The sequence below is a fragment of the Chionomys nivalis genome, chromosome 9 (assembly GCF_950005125.1).
Source record: "Chionomys nivalis chromosome 9, mChiNiv1.1, whole genome shotgun sequence".
In the NCBI taxonomy this organism is placed as follows: Eukaryota; Metazoa; Chordata; class Mammalia; order Rodentia; family Cricetidae; genus Chionomys; species Chionomys nivalis.
The window spans coordinates 22,466,377-22,490,000 of NC_080094.1; the positions used below are offsets into that span (position 1 = coordinate 22,466,377).

Genomic DNA, 23,624 nt, shown 5'->3' on the forward strand with positions numbered 1-23,624 from the left:
TATCCCCCTTTTTCTTTTCCAGAATGAGATCCCTGAATCTAATCTCCTTTGCTCAGCTTTCTCCCTGACCATGACCAACAACAGCTTGTAACCACTCCCCCGCCCCCATGATAAACATCCAAAATCCATTGAATGACCAAAAACCATCCACACACCTCTCGGGAATATGGGTGTCATATTCTCCAGACTGCTTCCTGTCATGTGGGGGTGATGGCATCTCTAGGGGACCCTGAGAAAGTTGCAACAACAGTCAAACCCTGGAAGAGCTGGCTATTATTGTTTTGTTTGGTCTCTGTGTGTGGGGCAGTGTAGAGCTCATCTGAAGTCTTGACTGGAGCAGTGTGTGAGGCTGGACCATCTCAGCTAGCAGCTTTGAAGCTGTTCTGGTTGCAGAATTTTGAGGAAACTGCAGCAGAGGCATTCTGAGAGACTGGATCACCTGGGATACTTGTTTTCCTTGGTGTCTGGTCTTTTTTTTTTTTTTCTGAAAAAACAAGCTTTTAAAGGTGATATATGTATTGACACAATTATGGAGTGTGCCGTGTGCACAAGTCAGCCAAAGATGATTTTTTGCTCTGTATATGAGCAGGTAAAAGCATCTGTAACACTGTAAGTCTGTCTATGACCATTTTATTTCCTTTCTTCAGCATCGTAAGCACATTTTTTAAGCTGTATAAGCACAATGCCCCAAGCAAGAGTAGAAATATACATACAGGATAACAGAAATAATTTTACATTTGTATCAATAAATTAAAATCCATACCAATGTAAAATATTTTGAGATTAGCAGTTGTTTTTTTTGAATTAGAGTAGATTCAATAATCTACCCTTTCCCCCATCATTTCTGTGTCATATCTTCTTTCTTCTTATAACCAATAAGAAATTCTAACCAACCTTCCTTAAATATAACAAACATTTATTTGGGAATGTGGGCATAGTTCTCTAGACTGCTAATTGAGGTTGCTGGTAATCTTTGGGGGACCCTGAGAAAATTTAGGATTATGGTCAGGTCCTGACTGGAGTATTTGTGAGACTGTATCATCTCAGCAGCAGTTTGAAAACTGTTCTGGATGTTGAATCACCTGGGCCATCGGTTCCCATCAGAGATTTTTCAGGGGTTCCTCCTTGGTCAAACCCAATTTTTCTTAACCCAGAGTAAATATACAGCCTCTTATTTCCTATAGAAACAAAATAACAACCTTTCCCCCAAAATAAAATATCTTTTGATTTAAATTTTGAAGTCAAGATAATTTAAAATATGTGCGTTGGTTTGATATAGCAGCTTCCATAATCCAAGGTCTTTTAGCAGCCAAAAAATTTAAAAACAACACAATAATATACGTAATCCTGATTCTCTGTGTTTTCCATCTTTATGTGGCTTGTTATAATTTTATTAACCTACTCCTTTTTTAAGGACCTTTTCTATCCTTTTCCTTTTCTTTCACAATCCTACATGTATTTTTTAACACATTGTAAACCGTTTAGAGAGGGTTTGTTTGTTTGTCTGAATCTGTCTTTACTGAATATCTCTTTTTGTTTTTTTGAGACAGGGTTTCTCTGTGTAACCCTGGCTGTCCTGGCACTCATTTTGAGACCAGACTGACCTTGAACTCACAGAGATCTGCCTGACTCTGCCTTCCAAGTGCTGGGATTAAAGGCGTCCACCACCACCACCACCATTCCATATCGCTATCTTTTTCTGACCACATGAGTCTTTCAACTGCTAAGTGGTGTTACTAAGACCAAAGTGGCGGCTTTGACCACTGGCTCTGTCCCATTCCTTTGTTCCATGAGTACCTCCTTCGTGGTAGAGGTACTGGCTGGAGGCATATTTACCACCCCAACTCTGAGACATTTCTGAGTCCATGCTGCCATCAAGTAATGTGCCACCCACTACTCATAAACCCCATTTAAGTGTTTGGTAGTAGGACTTCTTAAAAGAACCACATGGTTTTTGCTGTTAGCACTGAGTCAGGAAGCCATCTCTTAAAGGAGGCAAAAAGAGCCTACCCAAGAAAAAGTGGTTACCAAAAAGCCAAGTTTGATACCATTTTTGTGTGTTTAGAATCCTCTTTACAGATTTTTCAGGTTTTATATGTAAATTCTTGCCCCACGTTGGGTGCCATATGTAAACAGATGTTTCCTGTCCTGACTGACTGATCCCAAATAACTGAGAGGCTGAATATGAAATATAAATGCTTGACCAAGAGCTCAGGCTTGTTACTAGCTAACTCTTACATTTAAATTAACCCATTTCTATTTATGCTTTGCAAAGTGGCTCATAGCTTTTTACCTCATTTTTTTTTACACATCCTGCTTGATCTACAGCTGGCTGACTGGCTGGCATCTCCTCTGACTCTGCCCTCTTTCTTACCAGAGTCCTTTGTGTCTGGCTGTCCTGCCTATACTTCCTGCCCAGCTTCCGGCCTGTCATCTTTTTATTAACCAAAGAAAATGGGACATATTCATGGTGCAGGAAAGGGTTATTCCACAGCAGGTGCATCCACCTAGTCTTCTGCCACCAGAGCATTCCCACCTGTCACTCATAAACCTCAGTCAAGTGCTTGGTAGCAGGGCCTCTGTAGGTCTCAACCACCGAGTCTACTTCAAAGATTTTTTTTTTCAGCTTTCTCAGACCCTATGTGAATTTACATGCCACATGTTGGGCACCAAATGTAGCAAGGTTTCTTGTCAGACTATCTTTCAACGGCCATCTCGCAAGTAATGACCCAGAGACTTATTATTAATTATGAAAGCTTGGCCTTAGCTTAGGTTATTTCTCCAACTAGCTCTTACAACTTAGTTAACCCATATTTTTTAATCCACGTTCTGCCATCTGACTCGGTTACATCTTAGTATGGCACATCTGACTTGCTCAGAGTCTACTGGCAAAATCACATGCCTAGACTCCTCCTCCCAATTTCTCTCTCTGCCCAGGAGTCTCACCTATTCTCTCCTGCCTAGCTATTGGCCATTTAGCTCTTTATTAAACCAATCAGAAGGCACCTTAGGCAGAAACACAGATTCCACAGCATGTGTCTCTGAGTGTGTCTCTGAGTGTGTGGGTGTGTGCGTGTGAGTGCAGGAGTAGGTGGAGGCTGGAGCTGGGTCGCATCTCTCCAGCCCCTGACATAGTTGTTTCAGTGGTGAGAGGCCACCAGCTATGGAGTCAGGACCAAAGTGGACTTAACCAGCGGCAAGGGGGACCTGCCCCTGGATGCACCTGCTACTACACCTGTGCTTCCCTCCATAGTGGCTGAGGTCCTGTCCGAGTGCCGCCTGCTTGCCTACATATCCCAGGTGCCCACCCAGATGTCCTTCCTTTTCCGTCTCATCAATATCATCCATGTACAGACACTAACGCAGGTAAGACGTCCCAGCCAATGAGCAGTCAGGGACAGTAGATTGGAGATCATCTCACTGGTTTGTGCCTCCCCTCCAGAAATGTAATTCTTCTTAGGGTGTTGCCCAGTGCCCCGGTTTACAGGAAAACTAAGATCAGGAGACCTGGCATCACAGAGTCAGTTGAAGCACGGATGAGATTGACACCGCATTCTTCTGACTCCAAGTCCGTGTTCTTCCCTGTGTACCCTGCCCTACCTCTGGCTACACTGGCTGTGGAATCGGACCCGAGTTTGCCCCAGCTCCTTTACTAACTGGCAATACCTGCTTTTCTGAGATGAGAGTCGTACTAGGGCCTCTGAGTCGTGGTTCTTCTGTTGCCACCTGCCAGGCCCGGGGCTTGGGATGCTTGGTGAGCAAGATGGCCTAAGACTCTGCTTCTGAAATCACATCCTAGTGCAGCGTTACAGTTCTAAAGTGAAATAAGTGCACCTAGCCTGTGCATCCTGCTCCGGCAGGGCATGGAGGCTTCTGGAAGAAGTCATACCTAAACCAAGATACAGACAAGACAGTGCTGATATCAGTGTGGAGGGTGGTACTTGGGCATAGGGACAGGAAGGTGCCCATAAATCGTGTCAGACTCCTGTGTAGACCTAAGCTACGCTCATCCCTGCCCAGTGACTGTCCAGGCTCACTGGCATCCTGAGGCTGCTGCCTTGCACTCAGTTCAGCTGCCTTTGGCCTTGCAGGAGAACGTCAGCTGCCTCAACACCAGCCTGGTGATCCTGATGCTGGCCCGGCGGAAAGAGCGGCTGCCCCTGTACCTGCGGCTGCTACAGCGAATGGAGCACAGCAAGAAATACCCTGGCTTCCTGCTCAACAACTTCCACAACCTGCTGCGCTTTTGGCAGCAGCATTACCTGCACAAGGACAAGGACAGCACCTGTCTGGAGAATGTGAGTGCCCCAGCCCTGAGTGACGGTGGGAGGACAGTAGCGTGTGAACCCAAGTCCACTCAGGGGCGTTCAGGTTGCCCCTCTGGACAGGCTGCCAAGCCCTCCTGTACGGCACCAGACTGGCCCAAGTCCTCCGTGCACTCCCTAACCCCTCTCTCTTCACCCAGAGCTCCTGCATCAGCTTTTCGTACTGGAAGGAGACAGTGTCCATCTTGTTAAACCCAGACCGCCAGTCGCCTTCTGCCCTGGTCAGCTACATTGAGGAGCCCTACATGGACATAGACAGAGACTTCACTGAGGAGTGACCTCGAACCAAGCTTCGGGAAGCTGCTGGGCCGGGGCAAGTGTGGGTGAACATGAGTGCACAATGCCACACACTCTGCCCGTCCCGTCCCTCTCTTGCCTCCCCACTGCTCTGTCTACCCCAGGTCTTCAGGTACAGGCTCAGTGGAAGGAACATCCTAGAAGCTCTTGTCTCCTGGGTGTGAGGGCCTGGGCCATTGGGGAGCCTGTTTCCTCACTGTCCCCAGGGTAAGGACAATGGCACCATGCCCACCCTTCCCTCACAGTCCTGGAGCCCTGGCCTGCCAGAGAAAGGGGACGTAGGAAACTGTCTCTGTCTAAACTCCTCCCATCAGCCCCATGTGGAGAGGAAGGTTCAGACCCTGTGAGCCAAGCCTCTCTGGCCTCAGGGCCCAGGTAGAAGCTCCTGGACAGGGGTGGGTATCGGAGAATGCTGCCTTCCCCCAGGTCTGCCCAGCTCTCCTCCTTCCTCACCTCCCTTGTCTTCCTTTAGCTCCTCTGGTTCTTTGCTCATTGGCCACTGTGTTCATCCTGAAGGTTCCCCAGAAGTGGGGGGTCTTTTCTCTCCATCCCTTGGGGTATGGAGTGCCTGTGCCTGCCTGAGCCCAGACACAGGAGCCTGGCTGAGAGCTTATCCTTGGCTCCTCCTGTGTTGCCAGTTTATTAACAGCGAATAAAGCATTAAATGGAGACTATTAAAGAACTTTATTTTAAAAACTGATGTGGACGTGACTTTGTCCATGAGATTCTCTTCCCAGCTCCCCTGACCCCGAGAAATAAGGACAATGGTTGTTATGCAGACATGGCGTTTAATTCAGGGTTCCAGGGAGGGTAGGCTGGCCAAAGATGGGAAGGGACAACAGGACCACAGTGGTTATCCCTCTTCAGAGCCTGGGACGTCACTCCTTATGCTGAGAGATGAAAAAGAGATGAGCTATCTATGTCTGCCCAGCTTCAGTACCACCCAACACAGGCCTTCTCACCTTGGGGCCGAGGGCATCCCTGGTCCTTGCCCGCAGCTTATTAGCCTGGGTCTCTGCCATGTCTGCTCGCTCCTCAGCATCATCCAGCTCGTGCTGGGCCTTGCGATACTTAGCCAGGTTGGTGCTGGCCTGCTGCTCCTAGAGGCAGAGGCAGGGCCTTGGTTCCCATTGGTAACAAATGGCTACCATGCTCCCAAACCAGAAAGAAGTTGTCTTCTCCTGGTCCTCCCTCCACTCTTTCGGTCACCAGCCTTCCTTTTACTGGGACCTGAAGTGGAAACTGTCCTTTTAGAAGTGCCTGTGTGTCACTCGCCCATCAGGCCATCCCCAGGCCCGAACAGAGAAAGAAAGCAGTTCACCCCGGTCCCTTCTAAAGCTTCAGTGATCCATGTTCCAGCCATAGACGTCCCTGAGTTGAGCGGGCATGACTGCCCCCCTCCCCACTTAGTGCAGCCTGCTACTGATGCCTGCCTGGCTGCAAGGCCTGCAGTTGAAAGCAGCTCACCACTGGCATCTTGAGCAGACCCAGATGCCTGGCCCCCAGTGTGCTCACCGCCTCCTCAAACTGGCGCTTGTAGCTCTTGACCTTGCTCTGCAGCTTGTCCACCAGGTCCTGCATGCGAGCCAGGTTCTTCCTGTCCTCCTCCGTCTGGGCAAGCAAATGGTTCTTAGGGTTTGCCCGGACTGGGTTAGCTCCAGCGCCACCTCCTGGGATGGACCCCATCACCCACCTGGTATACGAGCTCCTTGACCCTGCGCTCGTGTTTGCGCACACCCTTGAGGGCCTCGGCATGCTTCTTCTGCTCCGCATCAAGCTCTGCCTCCAGCTCCCGCACCTGTGGGGCAGTCGAGGGTGATGTGCTAGCCAAGCTGGCCTGGCCTCACCCCACAGGAAGGGTTGGTAGGCTGCACACACCTTGGCCTCCAGCTTCTGCACTTGCTTTTTCCCCCCGCGGAGGGCGGCCTGCTCTGCCTCCTCCAGGCGAGCCTGCAGCTCCCGCACTGTCTGTTCCAGTGTCTTCTTCATCCGTTCCAGGTGTGCGCTCGTGTCCTGCTCCTTTTTCAGCTCCTCAGCCATCATGGCTGCCTGTGGGGGAGGAAGCAGCACGGTGGGGAGGGGGCGAAGGCAGCCCTTTGGGCTCTGCACTCGCTCATCCCAACCCTGGCCCAGCCTCACATCAGTTATGGCCTTCTTGGCCTTCTCCTCAGCTTCCCGCCTCTCCTGCACCGCCTCTTCCACTTCCCCACTCAGCTGGGCCAAGTCCACTTCCAGCTTCTTTTTCTGGTTCAGGAGGCCTGTGTTCTGAGGAGAGCAGAGTCTCAGCTGGCCAGCAGGGCTCTGCCCCCAGCCCAATCCTTGAGGACACCTTTGACCCATCCCCACCTGTGAATGCAGCAGGTTGAGGCGCTCGGTGGCCTCCAGCAGCTCCTGTTCAGCCAGCCTCCGGCTGCGCTCACCCTGTTCCAGGGCCGTCCGCAGCTCTTCCAGCTCAGCAGCCAGGAGTGCAGCCCTGCGCTCGAGGGCCTGACCCTGCTCACGGAGCTCAGCAACTAGCCGCTGCTCCTCGTCACGCCCTGCTTGTTCCTCCTTGAGCTGGGCCTGCAGTAGCCTAGTGGCTGCCTGTGCCTCCATGGCCTGACGGGTGGCATGGCCCAGCTGCAGCTCCAGGTCATTGAGGTCCCCCTCCATCTTCTTCTTGAGCCGCAGCGCTTCGTTGCGGGCCCTAGTCTCTGCATCCAGGGAGGCCTGCAGGGACTCTACTGCTCGCTGCTGGTTGCGCCTGTGAATGGATGCCATGAAGGGCAGGCTTAGACTACAGGAATGGTGTAGGCTGGGCACTACCTATGGCATCATGCCCAAGAACCCATGGAGATGGGAACCCATTTGGGGAAGAAGTGAATTGCTTCTCTCTGTTTTAAAGCCCCTTGTGACTTGCCAAAGACAGTGAGTTCATTCACTGGCGGCCAGGGGGACATGGGCTGAACTCTGGGCCCGAGCATCCTTTAGACTTGTGGATTCCACATCTGGAATGGGAATACCCTGATCCTGTGGCAGGGGCAGCTGTTCCTGCCAGTGTGCCACCATAGACACAGCAAGACTGCTTTCCAGAGACCTCAGGTTAGTGCACTCCTCGTCCTTCTCCGCCAGCTTCCTGTCCACTTCTGCCTTGACCTGGGACAACTCCAGCTGGATCCTCAGGGTCTTTGTCTCTTCCAGCTCCAGCGCCCCCTAGGGATGGGGGATCGGGCAGTGTTGGGAGAGGGCACTGGGCAGGTATCTGGAGACCAACAAGGCCAGGGAGTCATGGACCAGAGTCCACCCACCCCTGTGGCCAGCCCTGACCTCAGCCTCCTCCAGTGCAGCTTGCAGCTCGCTCTTCTCCCCTTCCAGCGCCTTCTTGGCTTTCTCCAGTTCCTGGATGCTCTTCCCACTGAGGCTGACCTGGTCTGTGAGGTCACTGATCTCCTCTGCAGGGTGAACCGAGCGTGGAGGGAGGACTCACCGTCAGGGAGAACTCATCCTCGCATCTGCCCTGCTCCAGGCTACTTCGCTCACCCCAATTCTAAAGAGGCCCTAAAGTGCTCTGGGCCTCAGGTCCTACCCTGCAGATTCTTGTTCTCCCGCTTGAGCGTTTCCAGGGCCTCGAGCGCCTCCTCGTGGCTATGCCGCAGTCGAAAGAGCTCTGTGCCCAGACCTCGAGCCTCCCTCTGTGCAGCCTCAAGTTCCCGCTGCATCTCTTCCTCCTGCCGCCTCCTCTCCTCCAGTGCCCGCTCCAAGTGCCGCTGCTTCTTATCGAGTGCTGCAGCGGCTGAGGTGGCCCGCTCCAGCTCCAAGGTCACATCCTCTGATTCTGTCTGCAGCCGCAACTTGGCCTTCTCCAGGGACGAGCATTTAGCATTTGCAGCCTCTACCCCTTCTTCTGCCTCCTGCAGCCGCAGGGCTAACTTCTTCCTGGACCACACACCAGGCAGGGTGGACTAGGGAGCCTGAGGAAAGGGCCCCAGAATCCCCACCACTGCATACAGTGCGAACAGGCACAGGCCTGAATCTCTTGGTCATGGTCTAGATAGATGCCAACTACTCACTTGGCCTCCTCCAGTTCCTCCGTCCTCTGGATGGCATCTGCCTCATACTTGCTTCTCCACTGGGCCACCTCAGCGTTGGCTTTGGACAGCAGCCGCTGCAGCTCGGCCTGAGCCTCCGACTCTTCCTCATGCTGCTCCCGGAGGAGGTCACAGTCGTGCCGCAGAGCCTGCACTGCATGGGCCAGTGCTCCCTTTGCCTGCAGGGACACCCATGGCCTCAGCATCAAGCTAGCCGCCCCAGGGCCCACCTGTCTTCCTCACAGTGGCCAGCGCCAGTCTACCTTGCTCTCCTCCTCCAGCTGCCGCCGAAGTTCCTCCAAACTCTGAGCTGCTGAGGTCTTCCCGCGGCTCAGCTGGCTGATCATAGACTCCTTCTCCTCGAGCAGACGGCCCAGCTCCCCTGGAGGTGGAAGGGGCCGGCAAGCCAGTCAGTCGGTTGAGAGGCACCACCTAAACCCCTACCTGGCATAGCCCAGCTAAACCCAGGTCTCACCATTCTCCGTCTGTAACCGCCCACGCTGGGTGCTGGCATCAGCCAGCTGTCGCTGCAGCTCCTCCACTTTGATCTTGGCCTCACTTAGCTGATCCTCATAGGTCCGGCACAGCTTTTCTGCGCTTGCCTGGAACACAGAATCAGAGGGCAAGACAAATTTGTACATCCAAGGGCAGGATCCAAGGGGCTGCCAAGCAGAGCTGGGGACCGGGGATTGGGAGCTGGAATACTAGGTGTAAGACCAAGGATCAAAAGGAGGTTTGAGTTCCAGGTTCAGGGTCTGAGTTCCTACTGCGGGCACAAACTGGGAGCCTCGGAACCCATCCCAGGGTCAGTGGGTCAGGATTTGGGTATCTGGAATCAGCTGGGAACAGGTATTAGGATTAGGTTCAGGAGGTGGGAGGGGGTCCAAGTTGGATGCTAGGGTTCAGGACAAGAACAGTGTTAGGGCAGAAGGTAAATCTGAATTCAGGAGTCACGAGCTGGGGTCACACTTCTTTTGGGTGGGAGGACTGGGGTTTGAGTGTGAATCAGAACTCCCTGGAGTCAAGGAATGAAATCGAGCAGTCAGGGTTAGAGGTCAGGACTGGTGGGGAGCTGGGGGTTAGATGCCAGGTTAAGTAAGCATCCAAGGGTCATGAAGTCAGGGCTGCTGTGGAGTATTGGCACTAAGCAGCCAGCGGACAGATGGCTGGGTGGGCTGTGGAGTCTAAAGTGGTTTGGAGGCACACCTTGCCACGGGCCAGAGTCTCCACACTGGCCCCCAGGTCGTCCACCTCCATGCGTAGCTCACTCTTTTCCTTTTCCAGTTTCTGCCGGATCCGCTGCAGGCTATCCACCTGCTCGCTCAGCTCCGCGGCACCGTCTGCCTGCTTGCGGCGCAGGGCAGCCACAGTAGCCTCATGTCTCAGAACCGCCTCCTCCAGCTCCCGCCGCAGCCGGCCCAGCTCAGCCTCACGCTTGCGGCAGCCCTCACGCTGCCCAGCTGAGGCCCCACCAGCCTCCTCAAGCCTCTCGCTGAGCTCCTCCAGCTCTCGGGCTGCCTCTGCTCGCTGCTTTTCCACCCGGGCCCTGGCTGCTCGCTCAGCCTCCAGCTCCTCCTCCAGCTCTTCTGCCCGCGCCTGGATAGATGGTACCAACTCCATGAGCCTCTGACGCAGGCCTGGTCTACCCAGCGCATTCCCCATGCCACACCTGTAGTTCCTTGATCTTCTTCTGCAGCTGGACCCCCAGGAGCTGCTCGTCTTCCACCCGCAGGTTCAGCTGGCTCAGCTCCGAATCCTTCCTGGGAGTACATGGTGGGATGAGCCAGCCCTGGCCCTAACTGTTCTCCCACTGTCCACGACCATCCCTGAGGCCCCAAGGAGCCCTGTGCATCTGCCGTCCTCAGCCCTGGTCCAGAGAGGGCAGGACATCACACCTGCCCTGTATGCTCCCCCACAACAACAGGGCTGAGAGAGTTCAGAAGGGAAGGAGAGCCCATCAGACTCAGAAACCCTGCTAAGCCCACACCTACTTCTTCAGCTTCTCTTCCAGCTGGTGCTTGTCCTGGGTGGTGTCCGTCACCGTCTCCTGTGTCAACTTCAGGTCTCCTTCAAGTTTTCGCTTGGCACGCTCCGTGTCCATGCGTAGCTTCTTCTCTTGCTCCAGGGAGCATTCCAGCTGTGGGGCAGAGTGGGGATCAGCCCCAAGCAGGCCAGGCACTGTGCCCCCCGACAGCCGCCCCCCTACAGCCCCCGAGAGACCCACAACTCACATCCTCTACTTGCTGCTCCAGCCGGATCTTGGCTTTGGCCAGTGCGCTCACGCGGTCCTCCTCGGCCTGCAGGTCGCCCAGGGCCTGCTGGTGAGCCTCCTGTAATGCCTTCTTCTCTTTGGTCAGCCGGACCACAGATTCATCCAGTGCAGCCATCTCCTCTGTGAGGTTCTTCACCTGTGCCAAGGCCCGACTCACTGTGGGGACATTCCTCCCCACAGGCCAGTCTGAGCAGCCACCCCTTCCAGCTGCAGGATGCGGGCAGGCCACTACACTGAACCTCTGCCGTTCCTGCTCAACCCAGGGTTTCGTATCTCCTCGAGCTATGTAGGAGGATTCGTGGGTAAACGTTCACAGCTGAGCACAGTGCCTGGCCCTGAGTAAGAGACTCATGGGTGGCGGTCATTACATTATCAACAGGTATTCAGTGAGCTGTGTCCTAGTCCCGGCTTTCTCTTCAGCCCCTGTGAGAACCAAACAGCCTTACATTCCCCCTCCTGTTATGACAGAGTCAATACAACACCAGCAACCACAGACACCAGGAAATAGATCTCTGTGACAGAGGGCTTTGTAGTTTGGAGGACCTGCCTCCCCAGAGAGCCTGTGGTCCAGGGCAGATGATAATCGCTAGCATTTAATAAGCACTTACTGTGTACAAGGCCTGGTCGTGTATGCTTAGCAAAGTGACTTAGCGGTTCACACCAAATCCTCAGCCACCCTAATGAGTTAGTGCTGGTACCCTGGCTTGACAGGTGTAAGCACTGAGGCTCACAGGAGGCCGTGACCCAGCAGGGGTCCAGCAGAGACAGAAGAGGACCCTGCAGCTGCCCGACCCGGGGCCAGCCCCCAGCTCAGGCCCTTTCCACACCTTATTCTCAGTGGCTTGTTTCTCCTTCTCAGCCTTTGCCAGCGTCAGCTCCAGGTCATCGATGTCCTTCTTGAGCTCTGTGCATTCATCCTCCAGCTTACGCCTGCGGGCGGCCAAGTCGGCGTTCACTTCCTCCTCGTCTTCCAGGCGCTCATTCAGCTCCTTCACCTTCGCCTCAAGCTGCACCTTGGACTTGATCAGCAAATGGCAGCGTTCCTCTGCGTCCGCTAGGTTGTCCTGCTCCTGTGGGGTGGGGGTAAGCCAGGTGGAAGAGGCGCCATCTGGGGGACACCAGGTCCAGCCCTCCTGAGGGTTGGGGTAAGCTAGGTAAAAGGGGCCATCTGAGGGACACCAGGTCCAGCCCTGAGAGAGAAAAGCCATTCATCCTCCGAAGGCAACTCCAATGGGGCAAATGTTGGCAATTCAGTTTGGTTGGTGAAGAATTGAAGCACCCACGCTCTGCTGGGCCCTGGAGACTATTGTAGGGGCCTCTCCAGGGCCTTGGACATAGGGATAGACATGGCGCTGTAAAGAATTAGCATTAGCCGCAGTGCAGGCAACCCAGGAGGCCTCTGAGCTCTCAGGCCCCGCTGTCCACTTGCTTGTCCAGAGGGCAAGTGTGGGTGGGCACAGGCCCCGCCCCACCTACCCTGAGCAGCACCAAAGGCCATCCCAGGAGGAGACTGTTCTTTCTTATTTCCACACTGCCTGTGGCATAACCTCCCATACTAGAAAGGAAGTTTTATAACCATCATGACTGTCTTCCCTGGCGCTGGCAGTCAAAACCTATGTTGGGGAGTTTCCAGACTTTGACCCTTGCCCTCTGGGTAGGATCCTGGTACCTGCCTCAGATTCCTGTGTCCCTGAACCGGAGAAGGGAGCAAGGGTTTATTTAAGGGAGGTTGGGGATGGTGGAGCTGAGGCTCTTCTGCAACTTTAGCCTTAGGACATATGGACAGGTAAGGCCGACAGGAAAGAGTGGGCAGACATCGAGCCTACAGGCCTCATCTTCTGGTACTTGCAGAGTAGGAAGACAACACGGAAGGTCAAGGTCCCCAGAGCCCCTCAGGGCTACCCTGGCTATGTCTGGTTAGAGGATTTGGTCAGAGCCCCCTGAATTCTCTCGGCCTCCTCTCACTCACGGCCTGCAGCTGCAGGGCCAAGTCATTCTTCTCCTGAGTGACGCTGACGTGAGTCTCCTCCAGTTCCTGACGCTTGGCCTCAGCAGCAGCCAGTGCTCCTCGCAGCCCCCGCAGCTCGGCCCGCAGTGCCGCCAGCTCCTCCTCTGCCTGTGCTGAGCGCAGCAGTGGCTTCATCTTGAAGAAGAGCTTCATCCAGGACCAGTTCTTGACGGCATTGAAGGCCCGGATGTTCCACTGGATGGTAAACAGGGCATCCCTAGGGAGGGACACCTCCTGTGAGCCAGTCAGCTCTGCCCCTTCAAGGTGCCATATCCCCCCCCCCCTCTCTAGTCTTCCCAGCAGCCCTATGGCCTCCAAATGTCCAGGTGGCCTCTGCAAGTGTCTGAAGACAGCTAAGCTGCCAGGCCCCGTGGTCAGGCTGCCTGACTCTCAGCTGAGTGCCACCTCCTGAGAGGACAGCCTCTACTTTAGCCAAACAAGCGATAAAGAAGATACACAGTTCAGAGTCTGGGAGGCACTGAGCGCTGGTACCCTCCAGATCACACCCTGGACACGCAGAAGGGCAGAGACTGCTCTTTCCCCAACTTTTTAAAAAATAAACATTTATTTATTATGTATACAATATTCTGTCTGTGTGTATGTCTGCAGGCCAGAAGAGGGCACCAGACCTCATTACAGATGGTTGTGAGCCACCATGTGGTTGCCGGGAATTGAACTCAGGACCTTTGGAAGAGCAGGCAGTGCTCTAAACCACTGAGCCATCTCTCCAGCCCCTCTTTCCCCAACTTTTAAAAATGGTGTGTGTGTGTATATGTGTACACATGGACCACAGCACACACGTGGAGATCAGATCTCCATGTGGGTCCTAGGGACTGAACTTGTTATCAGGTATGGCAGCAGGTGGCTTTACCTACCAAGCCATCTCTCTGACTCTTACCCCAATTTTAAGGTGTAAAAATAGGTTGGGGACCTCACCCCAATCAGCCATGAGAGACAACCTGGGTAGTATGGCAGGGTAGAAGAGACTTGTATCCCTGTGAGCCCTGGGACAGCGGCCACACCTGCACCCCAGGCCTTCCCACCCTTCCTGCCCATCCCTCTTCCCGTGGCTACCTTCCTCCTAGCATGCGCTGGTACTCCAGGCGCATGAGATGGCCTCGGCTGCGAGCCTGCAGCAGGGTCAACACCTTAGCCAGTCGCTGGTCCCGGAGCTCTTCCAAGATGCCTAGAAGCCCAGCCTTGAAAAACACCTGAGGGCAGGGTGCAGCCAAGTGAGACCCCTGTCCAGTGTGAGCGAATGCACCCAGGTTCAACCCTAACTCGGGTGCACCCTAACCTTGGTGTGACCAAACTGATACTGAGTGTGGTCGATGTCCAGGGAGCCCAGCAGCTTCTCTGTGGCCTTCCTGCTGTCCACAAAAGTGTCATCCGGGAAGGCACTGGGGTTCAGGATGCGGTACCTAGGAGATCAGGGAGAAGCTGCCATGGACACAGGGCGCAGGGCGTTGACAGTGAATGGGAAGAATTGCCTGAATCTCAGAGGTGCTAGGGTTCCAAAGGATCATATGCTACACAAGATGGCAGGGGGAAGTGTTGCTGTACGGGGGCTACGGCACGTTCTATGCAAACCTCAGCACTGGGGCCAGGGGTGTGGCATGCGTCTGAAACCCCAGCACTTGGGAAGCAGAGGTGGGGAGATCCTTGAGGCCAGCCTGTTACCGGGTCTGACCCTGTCTCAAAAGTGGGCTTGAGCCGGGCGGTGGTGGCGCACGCCTTTAATCCCAGCACTTGGGAGGCAGAGGCAGGCGGATCTCTGTGAGTTCGAGGCCAGCCTGGTCTACAAAGGGAGTTCCAGGACAGGCTCCAAAGCTACAGAGAAACCCTGTCTCGAAAACCCCCCCCCCAAAAAAAAATCGGGCTTGATGGCTTAAGTGCATTTTAGTAAGTTGTTAAATGGATGTGGTTTTTATAAAGGGCGTGTATGGCTTTTATAATTCTTAAAGGCAAAAGCAAAACATAGAAATGGCATACTACACCATATCACAAATTTAAGAAAATTTTAAGAGAGAATTCTATTGAAAAGGAGCAAGGATTCCTAGCATGTCCACTTACCTGGACATATACACACATGTGTACAGATGGGCAGTGGCCATGCTGTGAAGGGAGATTCCCAGAGACAGGCCAGGCCCGTTCACTAGGGAACTCACTAAATAAAATGTGTGGGTCACTGGGCTGCTCCATGTTTTACAGACAATAAAAACAACCAACAGTGAGGTACTGGGCACGATGACACATGTCAGTACTCTCAGTATTCAGGAGGCTGAGACAGAGGACTGAGAGTAATTACTTAATTATCTGTGTATGAGGATTTTGCCTACGAGTATGTACTCATGGGGACCAAAGGAGGTGCCAGAGCCCCTGGAGCTGCTACACACAGCTGGTTGTATGGTTTTAAGTCACCACGTGTGTGCTAGAAACTGAGCCCAGGTCCCCTGCAAGGGCAGCAAGTGCTCTTAACCACGGAGCAGCTCTCCAGCCCAGGTTTGTATGCACAGGCACACACATTCAAGCATGTGGCGGCCAGACAATAGCCTCAAGGCTGCCTCATGAATGCAGTCCTACCTCCTCTGAGACAGGCTCTCTTACTGCCTGACTCATCAGTTAGAACATCCTGGGTGGCCTGGAGTCTCAGAACTCCTGCCTCCTCAGCACTGGGATGAGTGTGACACCCGGCCCAGCATTTCTATGTGGGTTCTGGGAACCAGTCTCAGGTCCTCGTGCTTCAAGGCAAGAGTGGGTCATCCACAAAGTCCCGAGAGTTTGTTTTGATTTTTGGGTTTGAAATGTCTTATTCTGTAGCCTAGGCTGCCCTGAAACTCACTATGTAGCCCAGGCTGGCTTTAAACCCTTGGTGATCCTCCTGCTCCAGCCTCTTATTGCTGGGATTATAGGTGTCAGATACCATGCCCAGGAGTATTGAGAGTTTGAGGCTAGCCTGGGCTAAACAGAAATACCCTGCTTTAGAATAACAAACAGGCGATGATACAGACTCATGCCTTTGGAGTCTTTGCAGATAAGGAGCCATCTCCAAGACTGACAAGGATTTGAAAACCAAATTTACAGACTGTACAGGATTTGTACAAACATTTAATCTATTAAGGGAACCGACCCCTGTTACTTGTGGAAGGGGCAGCAACTGAGACCGTGCTCTTATAACTTAATAAACAGAACCTACCAAGGTCAGTGGGAAGGGAGCTGATGGCCCCACAGGGCTCTGACGACCTCTCAGGCATTCCCCAGAGTCCAGTCCGCAAAATACATATTCAATCCCCAAATCTACATCTTCACTTGAGTTCCAGAATAAATCCAACCCCGTCCCTGGCTTTCTCTTCTAGGATATCTGCTGGAGGTATTTCTGACTGAGCATGCCCAAACCCCTTAGGCACCCAATCTAAACATCTTGTTGTATGGCTCAATAGATCCAGTGGCTCTGGCCTGAAACCTGGGAGTCACTGTAGGCTTAGCCTTTCTTATTCTGTATCCAAGTAATCAGCGAAGACCCCAGCCTCCACCTCCCACATACACCACAAGTTTATTCGCATCTCTCCGTAACCCCTCCTACAATGGAGGCATCTCCTCGGGGAATAGAACCTCTTGTCCCTTGGGCTCTAATTTGTCCCTCCCACCCCCTCGGGCCCCACTTAATCTAAGAGCAGGAGAAAGAGGCCATTGGCAGCCCTGAAGCAGCCAGCACCCACCGCTGTCTGAAGTCTGCATACAGCAGCCTGTTGGGGAATCCTTGGCGACAGATCCGGATCCCCTCCAGGACCCCATTGCAGCGTAGCTGATGTAGCACCAAGAAGGAATCCATGACCCCTGGATTATGGAGGAGATTAGAAGTCTAAGGACATGCCTTCAGGCCCCTACCCAGGCTAAGGTGAGGGCATTTCTGGTTCCCCCATCCCGACCAGCCCAGGGACACCACCTGGAGTCTTGTTCTCGTTAGGGACGATGCAACGGACGAAGTGGGGCTGTGTGGCCCGCAGGTTGGTCATGAGCTTGTTGAGGTTCTCCTGGGAGTGGGGAGGGCGGGGAAAAGGCATGGGAGGGGCAGAGAACCAGAATTAGATACTGCAGTGGATGGGGATCAGGTGAGGACTGAGCAGAGGGGCCCAAATGCACCTGCACCTGTTCTTTTTCTCTTGCTCCTTATGACACTCCATCCGCCCTTCCCGGGGCTCGCTCCCATAGCTTCCCCTCCCCCCAGCCCTGCCCAGGCAGCATGGGGGCAGGCAGCAGCACAGACTTGCTGTGATGTTCACGTAGAGAGGAGCTAAACATCACTGCAAGTCTTAACAGCTGCCCACCCAAGACACAGGGACTCAGCAGGAAGCACAGAGGCCGTTGCAAGCTGCAGAGGGTCAGGGCTGCTGGGGCCCTGTCTGGACCTCACCTTGTGAAGCTGAGACACTGTCTGAAACGATGCTGCCTTCTTACGCTTCTCTTTCACCCCAGACTTGGGGGGTTCAGCTAGTAGAGACAGGAGAACTGATCATGCCAGGGAATGTCGCTCTGTGGATCCACAGGAGGACCAGATTGTCGCTGAGTACTCACTGGAGCAAGAGCCTGCATAGTTTTCATAGAGGGTGGCCAAGAGCCTGTTCTGTGACTTTTGGAAGATGGGGACCACCGTTTCATTGAGGGGGTCCTTGTTTTTCTCCAGCCAGCCCACGATGCTATAAGGTACCTACAGAGAGAGAAATGTTTACCCAAGGTGGTGACCCCAAGAAGGGAGGGAGGACAGTGGTTGGATGTCGACTTCAGTGGGCACCTACCACGCCTGCGTAGTGGACCACCTCAAAGTGAGCCTGGTACTTGCGTTTCTTGTCTGGGCGAGGCTGCTGGAAGTTAGGTGACTTCCCGGAGTGATTGTCATAGAGCTTGGCCCTGAAGCTGGCATCCGAAGCCTTGGGGAACATGCACTCCTCCTCCAGGATGGACAGAATGCCCAGAGGCTGGGGACAGGGAGCAAGATTGAAGGGCCAGACCATGCTGGCTGGCCTTAGACTCTCATTCTCCAGACTAGCCCCACCTGGGAGTTGTTTCAGATCGTTAACCCAGCCATCTGCAGGGCCGAGCCCCATACCCAGGAGTCCACCTTCTAGCAGAGAAGAGTTTGTGGCTTGACTTTTAGTCTCCCTCTTTGCCTACGTGTGCAGACCAGCCAGGCATCTCTGGGTTCCATGGCTCCCTTGTACACACTAGGTTTGAGGTTTTTAAGGTCAACTAACTCTGCATCTTGGTCCCCACACTCAATGGAATTAGGGATCCTGTGTTTACTAAACCTATGCTTTTCAAAATAAGCATTTGTTTATCTGTGTGTACATGTGTGTGCCTGCATGAGTTTATGTGCCTGTGGAGGCCTGAGGGACTTGGATCCCTTCAGAGTGGAGTTACATGCAGTTATGAGTGACTTTATGTCGCTGTTGGGAAGTGACCAGATCCTCCACAAGAGCAGCAAGTGCTCGTAACCACTGAGCCCTCTCTCCAGCACTGAACCTTCATTTCTTAACCGAATGGAAAAATGATTTCACTTCAATACTGATCCCCCAAAACACACACACACAAACCAACCTCGTAAAGCCCACCAGCCAGAGACTATCTCAGAGTCACCTGTTGCGTGGCCTATTCTGGCTTCTTCACAGCATTGAAAATTCATGTTCAGAGGAAAACCTTACTACAAACTGGGACCGTGTCCATAAAGAACATATGTGCCGAGCTGGACCACTGAACCATCTCGCCAGTTCGGCACGTAAGACCCGTGTCACCAAGCCTGATAGCCTGGGTTTGCTCCCCAGGACCCGTGTGGTGGAAGGAGAAAGGTGACTCCTGAGCTGTCCTCTGACCAGTCCCCCCCCACACACACACATACACACACACACACACACACACACACACACATACACACCATCGCACAAGCTGACCAACACAAATACATGAAGCAAATCAATGCATGTAATGATAAAACAAAGGGACTCACGTGCCCTGGGCAAAGCCTCTGGAGTAGCTCAAGGTTACAGCACAGGCTGTGCGAGGCTCAAAGAGAAACACCCGCCCCCAGTGCTTTATTTCCAATGTTGCCAATTCATTTTTTCATTCTTTGTGCAGTGGGGAAGCATTTACAATGTGTTCCAATCCAGTAAACATAGGAGACTCCACTTAGGTCAGTTCTGCACCGGGCCTGGTGAATGGCAGAGCCGTCCTTAGGTCCCGTATGACCCTAGTCACCTATACCCAAATGTCCTCACACCTATGAGCACAGCCACGCGACCACATTCACACTCCTGCACATGCTTCAGTCGCAACCACATGTTGGTACACAGTTGACGTGCACACAGGCACACGGGCATGCACACTTGAGCCCTTCTGACCCGACCTTCTCAATGAGGTCGATGCAAGGCTGCAGGTCCATGCCAAAGTCGATGAACGTCCACTCAATGCCTTCCTTCTTGTACTCCTCCTGCTCCAGCACGAACATGTGCTGGTTGAAGAACTGCTGCAGCTTCTCGTTGGTGAAGTTGATGCACAGCTGCTCGAAGCTGTTGAACTACCAGGGAGAGTGCCCGTCAGCAGGCTCCTTGTGGATGGGACAGGGGAGGCCATGGGGAAGCAGGGGTGATGGGACGGGGGAGGCCATGGGGAAGCAGGGGTGATGGGACAGGGGGAGGCCATGGGGAAGCAGGGGTGTGGTTTCTCCTCACCCGCCCATCGGCCTCTGCCTCAGAGCAATGCCTGTGTTTCAGAGCTGCTCCCACCTCAAAGATCTCAAAGCCAGCGATGTCCAGGACTCCAATGAAGAACTGTCGGGGCAACTTTGTGTCCAGGGTCTGATTGATCCGGGACACCAACCACCGGAACAGTCGGTCATAGGTGGCCTTGGCCAGGGCCCCCACAGCAAATACCACCTGTGGATGCAGGAAGGCAGAATTGGGACCCTGCCTCAGCTGTCGCTGGGTGAGCCTCAGTCTGCAGGCATCTCACCTGCTCCACACTCTGGCCCTTGGTCACGTACTCATTTCCCACACGAACCCGAGGGTGCAGAAGACCTTTGAGGAGGTCTCCACTGCTGACCCCCATTAGGTAGGCAGCCTTGTCAGCACCTGGCAGGGAACATGTCTGGGATGAGGAAGAGGAAGAGGAAGGTGAATGATGTGGGCACTGGGGGACGGAGGGAGGGGTCTGTTGTCACAGCATGGGGTTCAAAGAGGAAAGTTGGGAGGAATCGGGGCTGGCACACTGTCACCCTCAGGAGGGTCTAGAGTTTAGACAGGAACAGAGAACACTGAGGTCAAAGTTCATGGACCAGGATTGATGACCATGTACAGAACAAGGTGTCCAGGGAAAAGACCAGGTCAGTGGGATTAGAGGCCCTTACTCTCAGTGCCGTCTGCCTCAGCCTGCTCCTCTCTCTGCTTCTGTTTGAATTTCATGTTGCCAAAGTGCAGGAGGGCACCCACGATCTTATAGCAGGTACATTTCTCATCTACACTGAAGCCCAGGATATCCATCGCGTGCTGAGGTGGGGGCAGGTTCAGAGAAGTACAGGTCCTTGAGGGTCTAGCCAAGCGCTGTCACTCCGGTCATATTTCCTAGTCTCTACCAAGTGCATATGTTCACACACACACACACACGCACTCACACACACACGGGAACCCAGCTTGGCACCACTTCCCACCCCTCATTCCCCCATACATACATCAGTGGCGATAAGTTCCTCCCCGTCATCCATGTTATCCACGGTGGTGACCCCCTGGCTGCAGAAGTGGTAGTCGTAGGGGTTCATAGACAGAAGCAGCATATCTGGGGACAAGACACCCCAAAGGGTGAGTCAGGCGGAGAGGCAGAGTTCACAGGCTGCCTTCTCTCTCCATTCCATCCTGAGGCCCGGGGGTGGGGAGACTCTGTCCCCAAGTCTAGATTTCCTCCCAGGGCTTCTGTGTGACTTTTGATTTATTTTATTACTTATTTTTAGTTTTTTAAGACAGATTATTTGTAGCCTAAGCTGGCCACAAACTCAAAATCCTCCAGTCTCAGCTTCTGAGGACAGGAATTACAGGCATGGCCCCCTGGCCGCTTTTTTTTTCACAGGTGTGTGTGTATGTGTGTGTGTGTGTGTGTCTGTGTGTAGCAGGGTGGATGGTGGGGTGAGACTGAGGATGGAACCCAGGACTCTGTACCTCCTGGATAAGCACTCTCTACCATGAGTTACTCAGCTCCTTCAGGTTCTTATTTTATTTGTTTACGCATTTACTTTGTTTTGTTGAAACAAGGTTTCACATATACCTGGTTAGAACTTACAATGTAGATGAGGCTAGCGTCAAACTCACAGAGATCCATCTACCTCTGCTTCCTGAATGCTGGGATTAAAGTTGTGTACCACCAAGTTCAGCCCCTTTTCAGCTCTGAACTGCATGTGCATGTCTGGGCGTGTGTCTCTTTCCGGTCCTCCGGAGATGGACCTTAGTCCGTAAGTCTCATTCATCCTTTGACCGCTCTTCACACTCATCCCTCTAGCCCAGATCCTGAGTTGATACTGGGGCAAAAGGAGGACCAGATTTTGCCTTCAAAGGGCTTGCGAAAGTGAAAGTGGCTATTGATTGGCACTGGATTCCCTTGGCGCTGGGTGGGGGTTCTAGTCTCAGGATGGCAGGAGCAGCGGCAACCTTGGTAGGACAATGGCATTAAGAGGCCTGTCCCCTACCACAGGAATACCCATATCCCCCTCCCTACCACCACCACGACCCCTCAATAACAACAACCACCAACGAAAGATTTACAAAGAGGGTTCCATGGTAATAAAAAGCAGCAGGAAGAACTGGGGAGAGGCACAGACAGGCTGTGAGCCTCCAAGAAAGTGGAGGTAGCCCACACCTCTGCATAGAGGGTGAATGGCCATCCCAGGGCCTGGCCTGATGGGAGCCATTTTTGGGTTTTATTTTCCATCCTGACTCTCACCCTGAAGCTCTGGCTTCTTCCCCGAGAGGATTTGGTAGTAGACATGGTAGCCACGCTCACCAGGCAGCTGGAAGATCACTCGTGACTTTTCCAGAAGATCTGCAGAAAACGAATGTTGGCCTGCTATCTCCTTACCTCCCCAGAGCCCGTGTGGTGTAGGGAGGGTTGGAAGGCAGCAGCCACAAGGGGCAGGCGATGTGTGGAGGTGCCTGTGTCTGTGCACAGACCAGCACACACTGAGAGAATGTCTCCCCAGGGTTGTGTCACTGTGTGGAACTTGTGTCTGCCTCTGTGGGAGTTTCTGGTGTCTTTTCCCATCACTTCCAACCTTACATACTGAGGCAGAAGTCTCTCAGTTGAACCCAGAGCTCAGCCATGCAGCTCTTACTATCCAGTTTGCTCTAAGACTTCCTGTCTCTGCCTCCCAAGGGCTGGAATCTCAAGTGGGCTACCACACCCACTCAGCATTTACATGGGAGCTGGGGATCTGAACTTTGGTCCTTGTACTCGCACAGCAAGTACTTCACCCACGAGTCCTCTCCCCAGCTCCTAGAGAAGGTTTTGAGGCAGGGACAGGACACGACCGACTTCAGACCATAGACTGACTGACAGAGCAGGAGAGTAGAGACCAGCAGGTCACTGTGATGGGTGGGAAGGACACAGTGGGACCTGGCTGAGGATGGAGAGAAACTCCAGAGCAGACGGAAGCCAACGGATGTGATCAGTTCAGCCTCTGTCCCTCCTCCCACACCTGCCCTGCCCATTCCCGGACTCACAGCTGTCAATGTCCGCAGAGGCCAGCTTCCCCGTGGGACCAAAGTGGATGCGGATGAACTTGCCCTGCAGCAGAAGGACCGTGCCACCTTCAGCCCTGTTGGTTCCCACCACCACGGCCCTCCTGGATACTGACCCTTCTCCACCCCCAGCCAACTCACAAAGCGGGAGGAGTTGTCGTTCCTCAGAGTCTTGGCGTTGCCAAAAGCCTCCATGGCAGGGTTAGCCTCGATGATTTGATCCTCGAGGGTGCCCTGGTGGTAGCAGGAATGAGGGGCCAGGGCAGCCCATGGGGTCTCGGGTTGTAAGGAGAGGTGGGCATCCCCAGGACCCCAAAAATGTTGTCTGCCCCACAGCTGGCCCTTACTTACCCCAGTCTTTGTTGCCAGAAATTGCTGCGGGGAGAAGGAAAATGTCAGAGGATGTGGGGTCTCTCCAGAAGGGGTGGGGCATCAGGACATGATTAATGGGGCAGTGTTGTTAGTTGCCTACATATTTAGTAATGCCAAACGTAACATCCTGCCCTGCCCTACTCTGGACACCTAGCTTTCCTGGGGTGATTAACTGAGAGATGCTAGACAGGGAAGCATGCATGGCCATAGGGCTTGAGACAGGGCGGCACTAGGGTCTCGTGTACTGAGGTAGAACCTGTCTCTTGATTCTCAGGAACCTCTTCGTTATCCACATCCACACAAGACACCTGACTGAAGTATTCTCCCCTCAGAGGCCTGCCAAAGCCCTCCTCTCTGAGAGGACCTTCCTGATCTCTGAGACAGCAGAGACTTCTTCCTACTCTGAGCCTTCCTACCCTAACCTCCCGGAAGCCCTTCTACGTATTTTCTGTACTGTGTTGCCTGTGTCTTCAGCGTTGTGTATAGACTGATATTCCAAATGGCCGTGCCAGC

General features: G+C 53.5%; 2 protein-coding genes across 5 annotated transcripts in view; one reads left to right on the forward strand and one right to left on the reverse strand.

Annotated features, from left to right (window-relative positions):
* Trpc4ap (transient receptor potential cation channel subfamily C member 4 associated protein) overlaps window positions 1-5,301 on the forward strand; it is a 63,369-nt gene extending 58,068 nt beyond the window's left edge. Inside the window, exons 17-19 of one of the 2 annotated variants that reach the window (XM_057781941.1) lie at window positions 3,254-3,366; window positions 4,092-4,298; window positions 4,466-5,301. In XM_057781941.1, coding sequence (XP_057637924.1) covers window positions 3,254-3,366; window positions 4,092-4,298; window positions 4,466-4,603 — 458 coding nt within the window. In that variant the 3' untranslated portion in view covers window positions 4,604-5,301. The remainder of the gene's footprint in view (window positions 1-3,253; window positions 3,367-4,091; window positions 4,299-4,465) is intronic. The other variant, XM_057781940.1, reaches the window with a different exon arrangement.
* Window positions 5,302-5,369: 68 nt separating this feature from the next.
* The window catches only part of Myh7b (myosin heavy chain 7B), a 23,831-nt gene continuing 5,576 nt past the window's right edge, over window positions 5,370-23,624 (reverse strand). The window contains exons 7-41 of one of the 3 annotated variants that reach the window (XM_057781937.1): window positions 23,091-23,114; window positions 22,881-22,973; window positions 22,722-22,785; window positions 21,946-22,044; window positions 20,687-20,790; window positions 20,366-20,504; window positions 19,972-20,090; window positions 19,746-19,895; window positions 19,367-19,537; window positions 17,766-17,945; window positions 17,545-17,677; window positions 17,384-17,460; window positions 16,916-17,003; window positions 16,689-16,806; window positions 14,267-14,390; window positions 14,044-14,180; window positions 12,931-13,186; window positions 11,789-12,031; window positions 10,921-11,097; window positions 10,681-10,826; window positions 10,359-10,449; window positions 9,896-10,285; window positions 9,165-9,291; window positions 8,953-9,071; window positions 8,672-8,868; window positions 8,188-8,537; window positions 7,929-8,053; window positions 7,699-7,814; window positions 6,969-7,365; window positions 6,762-6,887; window positions 6,501-6,671; window positions 6,316-6,420; window positions 6,138-6,233; window positions 5,585-5,722; window positions 5,370-5,512 (exon numbers count right to left, since the gene is read on the reverse strand). In XM_057781937.1, the coding sequence (XP_057637920.1) occupies window positions 5,501-5,512; window positions 5,585-5,722; window positions 6,138-6,233; window positions 6,316-6,420; window positions 6,501-6,671; window positions 6,762-6,887; window positions 6,969-7,365; window positions 7,699-7,814; window positions 7,929-8,053; window positions 8,188-8,537; window positions 8,672-8,868; window positions 8,953-9,071; window positions 9,165-9,291; window positions 9,896-10,285; window positions 10,359-10,449; window positions 10,681-10,826; window positions 10,921-11,097; window positions 11,789-12,031; window positions 12,931-13,186; window positions 14,044-14,180; window positions 14,267-14,390; window positions 16,689-16,806; window positions 16,916-17,003; window positions 17,384-17,460; window positions 17,545-17,677; window positions 17,766-17,945; window positions 19,367-19,537; window positions 19,746-19,895; window positions 19,972-20,090; window positions 20,366-20,504; window positions 20,687-20,790; window positions 21,946-22,044; window positions 22,722-22,785; window positions 22,881-22,973; window positions 23,091-23,114 (5,202 nt within the window). In that variant the 3' untranslated portion in view covers window positions 5,370-5,500. Of the gene's footprint in view, window positions 5,723-6,137; window positions 6,234-6,315; window positions 6,421-6,500; window positions 6,672-6,761; window positions 6,888-6,968; window positions 7,366-7,698; window positions 7,815-7,928; window positions 8,054-8,187; window positions 8,538-8,671; window positions 8,869-8,952; window positions 9,072-9,164; window positions 9,292-9,895; window positions 10,286-10,358; window positions 10,450-10,680; window positions 10,827-10,920; window positions 11,098-11,788; window positions 12,032-12,930; window positions 13,187-14,043; window positions 14,181-14,266; window positions 14,391-16,688; window positions 16,807-16,915; window positions 17,004-17,383; window positions 17,461-17,544; window positions 17,678-17,765; window positions 17,946-19,366; window positions 19,538-19,745; window positions 19,896-19,971; window positions 20,091-20,365; window positions 20,505-20,686; window positions 20,791-21,945; window positions 22,045-22,721; window positions 22,786-22,880; window positions 22,974-23,090; window positions 23,115-23,624 lie in introns of all 3 variants that reach the window. The other 2 variants (XM_057781939.1, XM_057781938.1) reach the window with 2 other exon arrangements.